Source organism: Onychostruthus taczanowskii, unplaced genomic scaffold, assembly GCF_017590055.1.
Source record: "Onychostruthus taczanowskii isolate IOZ18803 unplaced genomic scaffold, ASM1759005v1 scaffold14, whole genome shotgun sequence".
NCBI lineage: Eukaryota > Metazoa > Chordata > Aves > Passeriformes > Passeridae > Onychostruthus > Onychostruthus taczanowskii.
Window position 1 is genome coordinate 8,105,488 of NW_024498573.1, and position 15,625 is coordinate 8,121,112.

At 41.6% G+C, this 15,625-nt stretch overlaps 2 protein-coding genes across 6 annotated transcripts in view; one reads left to right on the forward strand and one right to left on the reverse strand.

Annotated features, from left to right (window-relative positions):
• The window catches only part of KLHL3 (kelch like family member 3), a 110,260-nt gene that overhangs the window by 26,526 nt on the left and 68,109 nt on the right, over positions 1–15,625 (forward strand). For 2 of the 4 annotated variants that reach the window (XM_041397460.1, XM_041397461.1), the window contains exon 2: positions 7,760–8,352. The exons of the other annotated variants lie outside the window; for them this stretch is intronic. The gene's annotated coding sequence lies outside the window, so the exon portion shown is untranslated. The remainder of the gene's footprint in view (positions 1–7,759; positions 8,353–15,625) is intronic. 4 annotated transcript variants of the gene reach the window in all.
• LOC121332226 (neuropeptide Y receptor type 6-like) lies at positions 10,128–15,531 on the reverse strand. Of its 2 annotated transcripts, XM_041397468.1 has the most exons (3): positions 15,274–15,531; positions 13,134–13,210; positions 10,128–12,124 (listed from the first exon to the last, which is right to left on the reverse strand). In XM_041397468.1, exon 3 carries the CDS (start codon positions 12,104–12,106, stop codon positions 10,988–10,990), a length of 1,119 nt encoding a protein of 372 aa, XP_041253402.1. In that variant the 5' UTR covers positions 12,107–12,124; positions 13,134–13,210; positions 15,274–15,531; the 3' UTR covers positions 10,128–10,987. The 2 variants fall into 2 exon arrangements, with proteins under 2 accessions (XP_041253402.1, XP_041253403.1); XM_041397469.1 differs by lacking the exon at positions 15,274–15,531 and having other exon boundaries at positions 13,134–13,546.

Below are 15,625 nucleotides of genomic sequence, written 5' to 3' on the forward strand. Positions count from 1 at the left end.
CAGGCTCTTGGTTTCCGTGTGCTTCTTTCTCAAGGGCCCATGTTAGATGATGATGATGATGATGATGACACAAAGATCTTTTGAACAGTAAAAGATAACTCTAAGGTTAATACTCTATCCCTCCTGTATTCAAAGTGATGGCTTTGAATGAGAAAGAATAATTCTGAATTGTAAAGATTTGTGTGTCTCTTAAATGACCTCCCTGTTCAAAGGCACGCAGTCTAGCCAGGCTGTAGGTTAAAAAGGAGCTCAGTGAACAAAGCTGAGGGATTTGTCTGTTTTCTACAGTACCATTTGTCTAGCCAGGCTGTAGGGTTAAAAAGGGGCTCAGTGAACAAAGCTGAGGGATTTGTCTGTTTTCTGACTGGTACCTTCTGGTTTCTAAATGGCCACATATCAGCCATCTGGCAACAAGAAGGTTTTAGTATGAAAAATTAATTAGATACAATCTAAGCATAATTCTGCCTTGATTTTCTACAAAACAATAGTAGTTCGTACCCATAAAAGACTAGCAGGAAATACAGTGACAAAATAACCACTCCTCTTAAATTTTTTGTTGATTTGCTTCTTTTTAGCAAAAAAAATTAAGGATTGTCCCAGCTGAAGATATGCCCTGTGCAGGTTCTGCTGTGCTGTCTAAGCTGCCCAGCCCAGCTGTACTACAGGTGTGCCCACCACAGCTGCTGCCTTGGTCAAACAAGCATGGCAGATAATGACAATAATGACAATATATGCCAATAATGACAGATTGTGCCATAATGGGTTTATGATGTGGACAAGTAATTATTCTGGACTGAAGCAATTCCACAAGCCTTGTGACTGAGGCTCCAGAGATAACAAGACAAAATGTCAATACAATAAAGGAGTGAGATGGGGAGAGAATTTTGGTTGTTTTTCTTCCTTCTTTTCAAGACTGATCCAAGAAAAAATCTGTTTGTTTCATAAATTCAGGCTCTTCATATTTACATTGAGGCCACTAGGAGAAAAAGACAATTTCAGCTTTACTCACAGAACAGTGAGCATGATGTGGAACTCAGCAGAGAGCTTGGGCAGCTCAGGCACAAAGCTGATCTGGATTCTCTTAGGGTTTTGTCTAAATGCAGCTGTACCAATTCATTGATAATGCAGTGTCTGCACACTGTCTGGAGCAGTGTTGGTGCAAGGTGTGGCAATTTGGCAAACAGAGCTCTGGGTTTCTTGGGAAGAAGAGCTGACACGGGGCTGGTGCAGGAAGTGCTGCAGGTACTCCAGGAACACGCAGAAAGGGACTGCTGGGAGTCAAAGCAGAAAAAGTAAACCTGGGCAAGGATCTAGGCTGAGCTTGTCCTGACCTTTGGGTACACTTAAAATGAGGGAGCTGATCTGAAAATATGTATTCTTTGTGATATCCAAAACCTTCATATTTTGAAGTATTTAAAGACCAAAATTTGTGCATGGAAAAAATTTTCCCACGTTGGCAGGACACTGATTTCCCTAGGATGGTTCAAGCTGATGTTGAGCCAGAGATCACAAAGATGTTGATCCAAACTTCCAGCTGATGCAGCTGTGCTGACCCAGCCCCAGCGCCAGGGAACGTGGATGTGGAGTGTGCTAACCCTGTTGGTGGGAGTGGTGAGGTGATGGTGGGAGGGGAACTTCCTTGGCTGATGTGTGCCTCACCTCTGCAGAGGTGAAAAAGGTGGGAAATGTCTTTTGAGGAATTCCTGTGCTGTACTGCAGGCCCAGTGTTTCCTGAGTGTCTCAGATGTGCTGTGGAAAGCACAGTGCTGCCAAAATCTCTGGGAAGGAAAAGGATGAGTCTGGTATTTGGTAGTTTAGTTTGCAGGGATTCTGCTGCTAACAATCCCATCACTTGCTTAATGGTGCCAAAATTTGATCTTTGATTCCTAATGCTTTGTAGTAGTTAATTTTTAATTTAAAGATTACTTCAGTGAATGGAAACAACTTTTTCATGTATACATCATGGCTGGTAAAAGTTCCAGAGTGCTTTGCTGTGGTTTTTCTCTGGGGGATTTATTATTGTGTTTTGTGCTTTTTTTGTTTTTGTTGTTGTGGTTTTGGTTTTCTTTGGTGGGTTTGGTTGGGTTTTTTAGTATTTTTTTTTGTTTGTTTGTCTGTTTTGTTTGATTTGGGATTTGTGGTTGCTTTTTATCCCCCACAAATCAAACGTTCGATTTTCCCTGTCCTGATTGGTACACATGAATTACAGGTTGTAAAATCCTGGTGCTGGCTCCTTCCATCATGTAGATGTTCTTGCTAAATCCTGTGAGAAATATGATCTCTATTCTTTCCCAGTAAGTAAGGGAGTGGTAGCGAGAAGGAGGGAAAGGGAAACTGAAAATCCAGGCAGAGCAAACTGAGCACTGGAGGATTCTAGAAATGGGTGATGAGCTTTGAGAAAGAGTAATCCATTTTCCATATGTATTTTGGAAACTCACCCAGGAGAAACCTTCCTCTCTGTGTAACCATCCCAGATAATAACACATTTCCTACCTCTGGCACCAAAGTGGCTCATTTTGATGTCCTCAGTGCACTGAAGCCAGATTTCTGTCTTGGCTGCAGCTGGGGACATTAAGAGGGTTCCTTGCTGTGTGAAGGAGAAATCCATTGTACCTCTGTCACCCCCTGGGAATTCTGGAGCCTTTCAAGGCTTTTTGATTAGGACTGCCAAGTGTTCATTTTTGCAGGAGGATGACAGCTGAGATGTTAAAACTAGACAGGAGATTAACCTAAATGCTGAACAGTAGGGTAAAGAGAATGGGTTTTATACAGCCTGAATCACTTGATTTGAAAGGAATGTTTGGTCTACCCAAAATTCTTTGGAACAATTTATCTAGAAATGAATGCTCGTAGGGGAACTGTTACTTTATATTTAGTGTTGCCTAAAGCTGACACTGGGATGTGGGCAACTTTTGATAAGAAGGAGTTGTCAGTACCTGGTTTTCCACCTGACTTTATGAGGAAGCTATGCCCAGAGGGCTGGGCATGGGGTGGGGGCACAGGGTGGGCATGGGGTGGGGGCACAGGGCTGGCCAGGTCTGCCTGTGCTGGCACCTTGTGCTGAGGGTGGGTTTTGGGTAAGTGTTAGAATGAGGTGTTCAAGGAGTGAAGGACTCATTTCATTGCATAGAGTATAAGTTATCTTTCTTTCCATCTGGTTAAATAATGTCAGAGCCAAAGCAAACTTAAATTCAGGCACACAGGTTTGCAAGAAGAGCAGGAGAGAAGGCAAAGTGGGTAAAAGTAGGTCTGAGGACTTGGCTAAAGGAAGAGCAGGGTGTGTGAACCTGTACTATGATGGCTGCATAGCACAATGCTGATTCAACTACCTGCAAGGAAAGTTTATGGTGTGCAGAGCAGACATCTTGGCACCAAAACCTTATTTATAAATCTTTCCATCACAATTCCAATAGAGCTGGAAGCTAGAAATAGCAGAGGCGGAGCAGGAGCACCATATGGTGAGCTCAGACCTGTCCAAGACAGGGCTGGAGCTCGGGCCAGGCTGTGTGAGCTGTGTTCAGATCTCATTTCAATGCTGAGCACCGAGGTTTCAGCTTTTAGAGCAAACACGGTGCTAATCTGATTGTTAAAGGTGGCATGTGAGTAATGCCTGCCTTGGGGAGCAGCTCGACTGCTCTCCAGGTAAAGCAAATGAAGTCAGTATAAAAGGTTGACAGATACTCATGAAGATCAAATTTGACAAGCATCCTCTAGATATATTTAATATAAAATGCAGATGGCAGTAATTTGCAGGATCGCTGGATTCTGGTCACCTAAGGTGGTTCTGCTGGTGTCTGTTTCTCTATCTGTACCATGTACTGAAATGTTAACTTCCAAACCCATCAGGATCCCAGAGATGAAGTGGGCAGGAAATGGATTTCTATTGATTTCAGCCCTGCTTTGTTCTGTTGCATGAAAAAAAAAAAGGAAACCAAAATTATTGTTTTGCTTGCACATCTGCCCAGACCTACCAGGCTCATGCCTCTTCCATCAGCAGCTCCACATCACATCTGCTCACCTCTGCCTTCATACGGGCAGCTGAAGTGGTCTCCACTCAGAGATTTTGGTTTTTGTAAGAGAGCTCAACTCCCAGTTTGTCAGCAACATGAACTGGGACAAAGAAAACAATAACCCTTCAGCGTGGGGAGATCCTGAACTGGAGCAGCACCAAACATCTGGCGGGGTCAGTGGTGGTTCAGCAACACCCGCCCAGGAGCAGCTTTCTGGTGAAGTTTTAATCATGTGAATTTATGATTATACTTCAGAAAAGCATTTTATCTTACTGAGCATGGGGGGTTAGATTAGATGTTATCAAGAGGCCCCTTCACATCCTTAATAGTTCAGTCATTCTGCATATTTTAAAATTCCACTTAATTGTTAAACTAGCAGCTGACTTTTTTTAGCTTTTCCAAGAAAACAAGAAGCAGCTATTATTTCTTAGCAGCAGATGTACAGTAACCCTTGATTAAATTAATTTGACTGTTCACAGTTTTTCTTTGTTCATAATTTGTTTTTGCTCATAACTTGCTGCTGCTATTCTCAGATGTTTTTTGTACAGCTGCTGCAGATCCCCTCCATGCAGAAACACACTGAAAGTATTTTATCACTCACCTCAGCCTTTTAACATGGCTTGAGTACTCCTAAAATCTTAATACACTGTGTATTTTTCTTTAGAAAGAGGCAAGAGCTCAAAGCAAAAGTTAATCAACTCTGTAAATTGATAAGTCAGCAAAGTAAATGAGGCTAACAAAAAACCCCAAAACTATTTCCCTTGAAATATTTGATTTTTGTGTATCTCAGTGAATAAAGATGTGAGGTTTAACAGGATACTTGAACTTCCATGATTGTTGGTTTTTCTTACATAATGCCCTCAGTATGTCTGTGTCTGGTCTGTTTGCATGATGGGGATGGGAAGAAAGAAAGTTTTTGTTATCATTCATCAAAGGCTTTCTTTTTAAATTTAGTGTCAGAGCCTGGGTTTCCTGGAACATCAAGCAGTAATTATCTCCCTGTGTTTGTTGACCTTTCAGTCAACTCAGATTTTGCTTTCAGATTCAATGCTAATTTTGTGGCAATTTTTTAAAGGAGTCTCAAATTCATCTTTAATGAGAAGCCAGGAATCTTGTTCCCACTCAGTCACAGGACTTCCCTTCCTTCAGCTGACGACTCAGTGCAGTACGCCAGTGGTTTTGTTTGAATGCCTAAATGCAGGTGAAGTTTTAGCAGGTTTTAGTTAATAAAGAGCATTTCAAAAAGATGGTTATGCCCTCAATACAGGTTTTGGGGGCTCTGTCTGCCAAACACTGGGGGTCTGACCCTGCTGGGTTGGCAGGAGGTTCTGCAGTGCTCAGAGGCTGTGGTGTCCTGCAGAATGTCCTCTCTTGGGGTCAGGTTTATGGTCACTAACACAGATGGTGGCACAAAACCACCTGAGTGTGACATTTTCCAGAGCTCCCCCTGCTCCTACCCTCCACAAGGAGCTGCAGACAGACAGCACCTGCAGCAAGGGGCCTTGAGAGTCAGTTCCAGGGGAAAGCCCAGCCTGCCTTGGGCATGGATTTGATGTTGGATGACACCAGTCCCAAGGAGATCTCTGATTTCTTCCCAGGGCAGGAGCGAATGGTGCATTTGGTGTGGGTGAAGACTTGACCTGCTCACATGGTCAGAAGGTCTGGGAATAGACACAACTACACCACCCAAATAAGTGCAGTACCAAAAGTAGACATTCTGTAACTTGTTAGTATACAAATCTGTTGGCCCTTCCTGAGGACAGGAGAGGTTTGTGTGTGCTGGGCAATGTCAGGGTGCCCTGGGAGCCTGGGGAGGTGGAGGCTGTGCAGGACTCGGTGCCTGGGAGCTCTGTGCCCCTGCCAGCCCCTCCGTACTGCGGCTCTGAGTCCCTGCGATCGAGCACTGCAGGAGTCTGCAGCCAAAAATGGAGCTGCCAAGGCGGGGTGAGAGATTCTCTTTAGAGAGAACCCAAACTTTCAGAGCTTCTTGTGACTCTAGTAGCCATTCCTAGCTGGAAGAACTAATTCATGGAGTCTTACAACCCTGACATCTATGTGAATTAACAGGTTTTCCTCACCAGGTGAAGTGAGGGTGAAGTGAATTCTGCAGAGAATAGCTCCACACGTGCCAATTCCATGACATTATGTAAATAGCCTGTGACTAATGGAGAAATCTATGAAATGAAATGAAAGAAATGAAATGAAGTGAAATGAAATGAAATGGAAATTAAATAAAAGGCATCAGTCAGTGCATTTGCATGGAAACCAAAGGAACCTTGTTTAAAAATGAGTGATAGCAGACAAGATAATTCTACAGTTGCCATTGTGGAATATTTCTAAGTGTCTTATTAGCATAGAATTGAAGGGGCAATGTTGTTTATGGAGTCTGTGAGGTTCCACTCAATCCTGCAGCCTGTCTGACCCTTCATTGTGAGGCTCCTCAAAGCTTTGAAGCTTTGCTACAGATTTGCTCTCCTCTTATTTTTTGTCCCTGTTTACATTTTGTTTTCCTCTGCCTTGTACTCCTTGTCTTTTAAAATTTTTCTTTCTGTTTCCTTTTGTTGGGTTGTCTATAGCTATTATTTTGGGTTTTTTCTCATTTGTCACATACCCTGTTGCTTTTTAATTTTTATGTGTCTTTTTTTTTCCCTCTTCTCTCATCCTGATGCTTTAAAGGATCACCTTAGCACACTGCTGTCTCTGGAGCACACTTTGCACCCCTCTGGGTTTGTCAGGACATCTCTGGAGGTCACCCCTTCTCCTCAAAGCAGTCTTTGTGTCTTCTTCCCCTTCTCCTTTGTATCCTCTGGGTCAGCAGCTCCCTCACACATCTGAAGTTTGGTCTGGTTCCTTCCTGAGTACCTTTGTGCCCTTGAGCCATGGCTCCATAGCCATCCCTCTGACCTGCAGCAGGCTCTGGATTTCTCTTGGAACTTTGGATCTTTCTTTGGACCTTTTGCTGATTCTTGGTGCTCTGGTGCCCTGTTTGAATGAGAAGTGTCCTATCCCAGTCACAGACAGTACAATTCACCAGCTGGGCAGGGGGATGGTTTTACACAGGGTAATATTTATTTGTCAGTCAGTGGGAGAAATCAAAAACTTTAAATCACATACAGCACTGGCACTGCCTCTGTCCACAGACAGGATTACAGTCAATAATCAATTGAGCTCTTTACTCAATGGAATAATTTCCACAGTGAATGGCAGTTCCCAAGTATCTAACCCTAGTTATAAGGTTATAAGTGCTTAAAGTGAAACCAATCAACCGTAAAATACAGACATATAAGGACATAGTTCATTTACAAGGATGTTTATAAACATATTGGTCTGGTCTGCATGACCAAACTGCTCAAACAAAGCTCTGATGCAGTTTTTATTTTTTAAAAACAAAGACTTTCTACACTGGAATAGCATCTGGGAGTTCAGGTTTCCCCTCTAGCTTTCTGTAGTTAGTTCATGGTGCTGCTTCCCCAAGGAAGCTCACAGTTCTTCAGCTGGTTGCATCAGGTAACAACTTTCTGCTGAGGAATGCTGTTAGTATTTTTTCTACTTGGCTATACCAATAAAACAAGGGAAAATAAAGTCACCAGCATCACCCAAGACAGGGCAACATTTGCCAGTTGAACTTGAGCAATCTTTAAGTATCAGGTATTGCAGTTACATTTACAGCTGTCACACACCATGTTGGAGTCCATAATACTTAGGCTTTAAAAACAAGTAATTACTCTTTGTTCCTATTCCTGCCACAGTCAATTGGCTCCTCCTGACTTGCTTGGAAGTTCAGTATCAGGAGGCACAGGAAGGCAGTGGATGTAGAGAGAGGATGTGCAGCGCTGAGGACGACGTCTGAGACAGTGAGGATCCTCTGCTCTGTTAACTATGATTGTTACAAGTGCAGCTCTAAGGAGAGATGCTTGATGACTGAATGATCAGAACAGAAATGGAGCATCCATCAACACTTGAGTCAAGTGAAAGTGTGAGAAAGAAATGAGAAGGAGAAATCAAGGCACAAGTATTGTTGTTCACTTTTGATTCTGAAGCAGCGTCATTGCTCCAAGAGCTCCCACCTGCTAATGAAGAACCCTCTTATACCAAGATTTTCAGACTGGAAGGAAAAATTGAGTGCTCAAATCTGATCAGAATGTCAGGAGTAGACAATTGCTATTACAAAAAGTGATGGCAATCTTCTTTTTTTTTTGCCTAATACATACTGCCCAAGCACTTCTATGGAGAGACAGCAGAGAGACCATCCATCAGCATCACAAAATCTGAACCAGAATTCATTTCATGGCTGTTTTAAAACCACTTGGGACATGATACTAAAACCACCTCTGCTGTAAAAGTAAGCACACCTGGGCTTGTGGATGGAATGGGATGGGATGGGATGGGAGCCACTTAGGCCAAGTTCACACGTGGGAATCTCAGCTGGGCCTGATTCAAACATTAAATACTCTCTGAGACATTTGCCAATGAAAGTAACCTGAACTGCTGTGCTAGTATTAATAAATTAGAATAAATTGTGAATGCCATGTGCTTTTAAAATGCTTTAAGCATGGGCCCTGAAGCTGTAAGCAGTGTAGTTAAATTTGAGGAAGATGGTGATAGAGATTTGTGTTCCAAACCCAGGGAAATACAGTTGATAGCCCAGCCTCTAGCAGGTGTGACACCAGCATTTGTTAAAACACATTTGTTCAGGAAATGACCTTCTGACAGGAGTAGATGGTTTTCAATACAGATACTGGGATCCTCAAGAAAAGTGAAGTTCCTGGAGCAGATTTGCTCTCAGTTTAGCCAGGTGCGATGAAGACAGAGAATCGCTTTGTTACTGAGGAGTCTCAGTGGTGAGAGAAGCAGCTCCATCCCCTCCCCTGCACCAAAGCACAGCCCCTCTGACCATGCACAGCCCCAGTGTCATTGACGGCAAGTTACTGCTTTTAACTCTGTGAAATGCCTGCTGTGCTGAGCAAACAGATGATGTGCATCAGCAGTAAAGGCAGCCCAGTGACCTGGGTTGAAGTTCACAGAAATAGTTAATGCTGAGATACTCTCAACAGTCTGATCATTGGCCTTTCTTAGGTATTTAGCTATCTCCTGGTTTCTTTCTATGATGCACAAGACAGGTGTTAAGGTTTGTCTAATCTATTCCAAATGCGTTATATTCGATTTAATTAGGAAAAAACCCCTAAATTATGCCAAATTAATCCATACCTATCACTCAGATACTTGATTACCATATCACTAATTCTGCCAGTCTTGCTCTTGTTATGCCCTTATGACTTCTAAGGGTTCAGACACTAAGAGATTTCACCCAGGTTTTTTATCTCAGTGTGAATCAGGGCGCACTAAACAAACCTGAGTACCTGCAGGAGCTGCTGAGACTTTTGTGACAGAGCTCCTCTGATGAGCAGAGTAGTGCAGTCTGAACTAATGCTGGAACAAGAGAGCTGTGCCTGAGCCCTCTAGGAACTGGATGGTTGAGGAAAGCAGTGTTTCCTCAAAAGAACTTCACAGCCTTAAGGTGAGTTTCATCACAGCTGAGTCATCAAGGAGCTCACTGAAATTTGAATGTGAATTCTTTTTGCTTAAGTGGGGCATTAATAAATTGCTAAAGTTAGAGAATACTTTACAAGGAACCTTATGTACAAGTGTTAGAAGGGGGTTTTGAAACTCAAAAGAAAAAAAAAAGAGGGGGCTTTAGCAGTACAAGTAATTAATTATCTTTAATTTGAACAAGAGAAAGCATGGTGAGTTTTTGGACTAAAGTATTCTAAGTACTGTATTTAAACATCTCAATATTATGTTTATTTATGATTATTTATGTTGCCACTATGTCATGGATGAAGAAAAAGTTTGACTACTTTTTTTATGGCCACACTGGAAATTGGCTTTTAAAATGTTTTAGTTTAAGAAAAGTTGGGTTCAGTATCATCCCTCTAGGCTTCTTTGTATTGTGTTACAAAAGAAGCCACTTTCAAACACAGAAATTGAGTTTCTGTGAACAGAAATGACCACATCTGCTCAAGCGTGCCCTCTTGCTGGTGCAGAAAAGTGGGGGAAAATATTGCTGAAATTAAAATGCAAACCTAATTTTCTACTCAAAGAGAAATCCAAGTAAGTAGCTAGAGCAAAATTTACTCTGAATTCATAGTGGGTTGTTTTGATAATGGAGATTCTAAAAGGTCTGTTGTAAGGAGCAGTGAGGATGGTAAGAGAGAAAACAATGAATGATCTTTACTGGTGCTTTGGAGAATGCAATGCTTTTAGGAGAAATGCTAAATATATATTTCATCTTGAACGTCATTCTGAGTGAAACTTGCAGTACATGAAATGGGTCCTGTTTCAGTGTTCATAAAAAAAGAAGTCCAGCTCTAGCCTTTTCCCTTGTTAAAATACAATTTCTGGGCTGAACTGGTACTAAGCCAAAGCAAACTGCATGAGGGGGCTGAAAGGAAGGTGGTGGAGTCTTAGGATAACTTCAAGGGCCTTCCTTACAGTGATAACTGCCTCTCAACTGCAGATTCATCATAGAGGGCATTGGTGTAGGGCTGGAAAATAAAAATGCCAGAAAACAGTGTGTGAAAGGCTGCTGAAGTTAGGAATAGCACAGGGTTCAGGGTTTGCCTGGGGGAGGCTGGCATTTAAGAAGGACATCCCCATCAGTGGCTGAAATGGAAACATTTTTATTGGAGTTAAGGTAACATGCCAGTGACTTGGAAACTGTGGATTAAAAAAATTAAGATGTTAATACTGCTTATATTTTATTATGATTGATCTTTAGGGCTGTTGGAAGTGGTTTTACCAGCATTAATCCTATCATAAAGTACTTGTTAAGACTATGCCTATGGGAGCATAATGCTGGTTTTGCTGAACTAAATAGCAAAGACTTCCTCTAAACTTGGTGGTAACATGCCCAAGACCTGCAGAAAAAGGCCATCTGCAGCAAAATACAGAATTTTGGAAACTGCAGTTAGATTATCTTATATATCCACATGGGCATTATTTAACTTCAGAGACCCCTTAGATGCATCTGTTTGCAGGTTTGAAAGGGCAATATTTTCATATTCCTCTTGTGGTGCTGAGCATCTGCAGTGGTGAGCTAATACTACCAAATCCTTCTGAAAGTTCCTGTTCAGAAATCCATAAAAGATGGGATTGATACATGTTGAGATCATGGCCACGAGGTGGCAGATTGTAAATGCCAGGTTATGATTACAGCTCATTAGTGCCTCGTAGTTCCAGTCAAAGACCACATTGAATATATTGAGAGGCAACCAGCAAGCTGCAAAGGTCACCACGATTGATACCAGCATCATATTGATCCTTTTGCTTTCACTCAGCCTGCTCTCATTCTCTCTCATCCTGTCTATTTTACCTCGTCTCCGTCGAAGACACACAAATATCCTGAGATAGCAGACAAAAATAAAACCCAGTGGGAAGCAGTACTGGAAAACCAGCAGGCTAGTGGTGAAAATCAGTCTCTCTGTAAGAGACGGCCACGCTTCGATGCAAGCGACCTTGTTCTTGTAGAAATCACTGTGGAAAGACAAATGTTTGAAGGGTTCATCTGTTATTTGGTGGAATAGTAAAAAAGGAGTGGATATGATGAGGGAAAGCCCCCAGATGAAAAGGATTCCCCAATAAGCATGTGAAATATTAGGCTTCCAGCCACGTGGGTTCACAATTAACTGATATCTCTCAACAGCAATGAGTACAAGTGAGAAAATGGAGACTGAGACAGATAGGCTTTGTATGAAAGAGCCTATTTTACACATTGCTTCCCCAAATATCCAGTGGTCCATTAAGGTGTATGCAACTGTGACAGGAATGCACATGATACAGATCAAGACATCTGATAAAGAGAGGTTGGCAATCAAAATGTTGGTGACATTTTGAGCTTCTTTCCGTCTCTTTATTATAATAATTAGGCAAAGATTTCCAACAAGCCCCACTAGTGTAACCAGTGTGTAAGCTGTAATAAGCAAGAATTCTGCAAGGGAGGAAAGGTGGCATGTATCAAAGTTCAAGAACTGAGAGAGGCTAATGTTAGAGATAGTTTGATTCAGGATCTCGCTGGTGTGCTGAACAGCTTTATCCATCCTGAAGCATCTTCCAACCTATGGACAAAACCTTGTATTATTTAGAATATACTTTGCATGGGGATTTTCAGAGCAGTGAGTACTGTGGGTCTATCATTATAGTCAGTGTCCTTAAAGTTTTGAGCAAACCTAACATGATTAATTAGAGTACTGGAAAAGCAGATGGTTATTAGTGGGTTTATGTGTCCCTGTGGAAGGAGGTTGATGTCACCTTTCTGAGGTTCTGCACTGACACTGCTACAGATCTATAACTAATACACAAGAAAAAGCTGTGATAGGAGCTCTGACTGAACTTGTACAGACACTTTCACACAAATCCTCTTTTACCAGTTGAGGATAAAGTTTGCTTTTCAGAATAAAGTTTTCTAAGATCTGCCTCTGCTGAAAATTTAAGAAGGTTTAATGGATTCCAATGAGGATAATCTGTTGCTTTTGTATTACCAAAAAAGAAGAATTGGGTCCTGCCATCACTCTGCTAGCTTAGACATCACACTTAGATTTTCTTTAGAACTACAAAGCAATGTGAGTTAATACACTCAATCCTCCTGAATTAATCGAAGTTATGTGTGCTTGAGCTCAAATGGCATTCAAAACCTCTATGAATGATATCTAAAAGGGAGTTTCCTGTTCTACTGATGCATTGAAGATAGTATGTCCTTTTTCCTAAATCTAACCTGAGAAAAATGTAAACAAAATAAAATTCACATTGTAGTTATACAGAAAATAACTCCTCTTTCAGCTCTAACTTAAACAGGAGTCAAGCAAAAAATCTGCTATTAGAACAGTTCTGTGGTTTTAAAACTTTTATTAATGGGAAGAGTTAGGTTCAACATAACATCTTGATGGGTTTGAATTTATCACTGAATGCAGAACTTAATCTCAGTTTATAGGCTTGCCACCTTTCTGGCCAGAAAGAGATTGTTTCCGACCTGAGAAAGGAAAAGCTAAGTATGAAAAGAGGTATTTAAAAATGGGTAATGGATATATGTTCTACACATATATCTTTCAAAACTCAACTTCAACTCACCTTAATTCCTCTGTGAAATTATTGGAAAACTAGCTGGAAGGAGATCATTCTTCACCCCTAGAAATGGTGCTGAGAGCCTGTGGAGAAAGCAGAATGAAGAAGAAGTGGGAATTTAGAGGATACACAAAAAGAAGAGGGGATAGGTGGATGTTTTATTATTACTAGAAAGAATCTGCTTATGTGTAGAAGATTTGTCAGCCCTTTCACAGAAATTATTGCCATTATTTAATCACTAAGGATTCTTAAAAGTTTTGGTTGCAAAATTAAACACTAAATCCAGGGTAAACTGGAATTATGATTCTGTAGAATATTCCAGCTAGAGTTATATCCTGGACTCCTTTAGCTTGATACTTCTCTTTGGCATAAGCTTGGGTGCTCCAAATTAGGATCTTAAAAACCTCCAAAAACCACCATGCTCACCTTTGGAGCATCTATTACCATTTTCATTCTGATTAAAATACTCTTTCAATCAGCATACTCATTGGAGTGGGGAGTGGCTGTAGATATATGTGCCTCTGTGTGGCCCTGATGTCCCCAAAATGACTTAAATCGTGGTCAGGGCTAGCATTAAGCCCTGTAGTCTCTCTACAGAATGTACCTGGCTTGGTTAAAGCTATACTGGGGAATGACATGGAAAACTCTATAATCCTGCTGCAAAAACTATGGAAGCCTGGTGGCTCTGATAGATTTTGCAGTCCCTTGCAGGTGTCCCTACTTCAGTAGGGCAAGAGCTGGGTACTCTACTGTGTGCCCACCAGGCTCCACAAACTCTTCTGCTCCTGAGGCCAGGAGAGAGACCAGGGGCTGTGACTCTGACTGTCACACCCTGCAGAACCCGATGGTGGGGTTGGCAGCAGCCCCTTCAGGCCACCTATTTCCTGGAGAGCACTGTCACCCACCTTTCCCTGGAGCAGCACTGACTGCCTGGCTGGGTTTCTCACACCCAAGGATGCTTGTGCTGGAAGGACAGAGGCACTGCATGGCAGATTGGCAGTTGTTGCCCCAATGTGATTTACTGCCACCAGAAGTGTGGGGATCTAAAGCCTGGCTGCTTTGCCCCAGGGGTGATCTTTCTCTGCAGTGCCTGTGGTGTCCACCTGGCTGGCACAGACCTGATGCCTTCAAAGACAAACTCTTCCCTGTTTTTTATGTGAGCAGGAGAAGCTGTGGGGGCTGCAAAAGGCCATGAGGCTGAGCCAAGTTTGTAATATTTTATGCACTATTTGCTAAGCTTGCTTATTTCTCCATGGATGCACAACACAGTTTGATAGCAAATTCTGAATGTCCTCTCCCAAGAATTCAGGATGGTAGGGCTTCTCTGGCATTTTCTGTTCAGGAAAAGTCCCTGTACTGACCTAACCAGTTCACTTGCTACATCAGTTTTAGGCACACTCTCCATCTACACTGCCTTTTCTCAGAAAAATGTGCAATTTCTTTTCACTCTTTGGTTTGTGCCGGGAGTTAAAGAGTGCAGTCTTTAGTACACACCATTCTGCGAGGCAATTTAAACATTTCCTTGGCAATAAAACAAATTCACCTGTCTTGGTAAACAGCTGGGATATTCATAGCATTAAAAAATAAGTTACTCTAGTATTTACTACAGCATGTTGAACTACATTGTAATACATACTGGCATCTTTTAATCTAATAAATAAATGTCATTGGAATCAGCACCCTTGGATCACAGCTACAGCTGATACCAGAATTGAAGGGTTTAACAAAAAGAACTCATTGCTTCAAGCCCTAACCCATGCATTTTGGAAAAGATTATCTACCATAGTAAGAGTTTAACACTGTAAGATATTATAAACCCCCTTGCTTCATTCCTCTGTCTGCAGAAACATCACTGAAATGTTCATGAGCAAAAGAAAGGTTTAAAGTAAAATGAATTTTAGAAAGGCTTTCTTTCCTAACAATTTTCTTACCTATGCTAAAGATGAACGGTCCCATCCTTTCAAGGTGACCAACAAATGTTTCAATTACAAACCTTGTTTATTAAGTTCCTAAGTATTGCACAGATAAAATGTGGAGGAAAATTTACAGTCAAATTTAAATATAGGTTATAGATAATAAAATAATGCTTTAAAAGATATTTCAGTAACTTTTTTTCATAGTTTTATTGATTTTTCTGACTTCTTACCTGATGAAAAATTCAAGTCATATCCACACTGCTTTAACAGTTTTTCTTTTCCCTCAGAGCCAGCAAACACATCTTCTTTCTGTATAAAAGAATCCAGAGCAAAGCCATGTCTCCTAAAGCGATACTTAAACTCTCCTTTCTTCTCTGTCTGAAACAAACCACAGATCCCCACTTTCCAGCAGTACTGAATCTGCCAGGCTGTAGGAAGGCTGATGAGGAATAAAGCAAGCTCTGGAATCCAAGAGGAGATGAACAGCAGTGAGCAGGGAGGAGGAAGGACCAGTAGTCATGGGGATGGATTTTCCTCCACTGTGCTGCTTCCCTCCACCCTGTCAAATACCTTATCATGCAA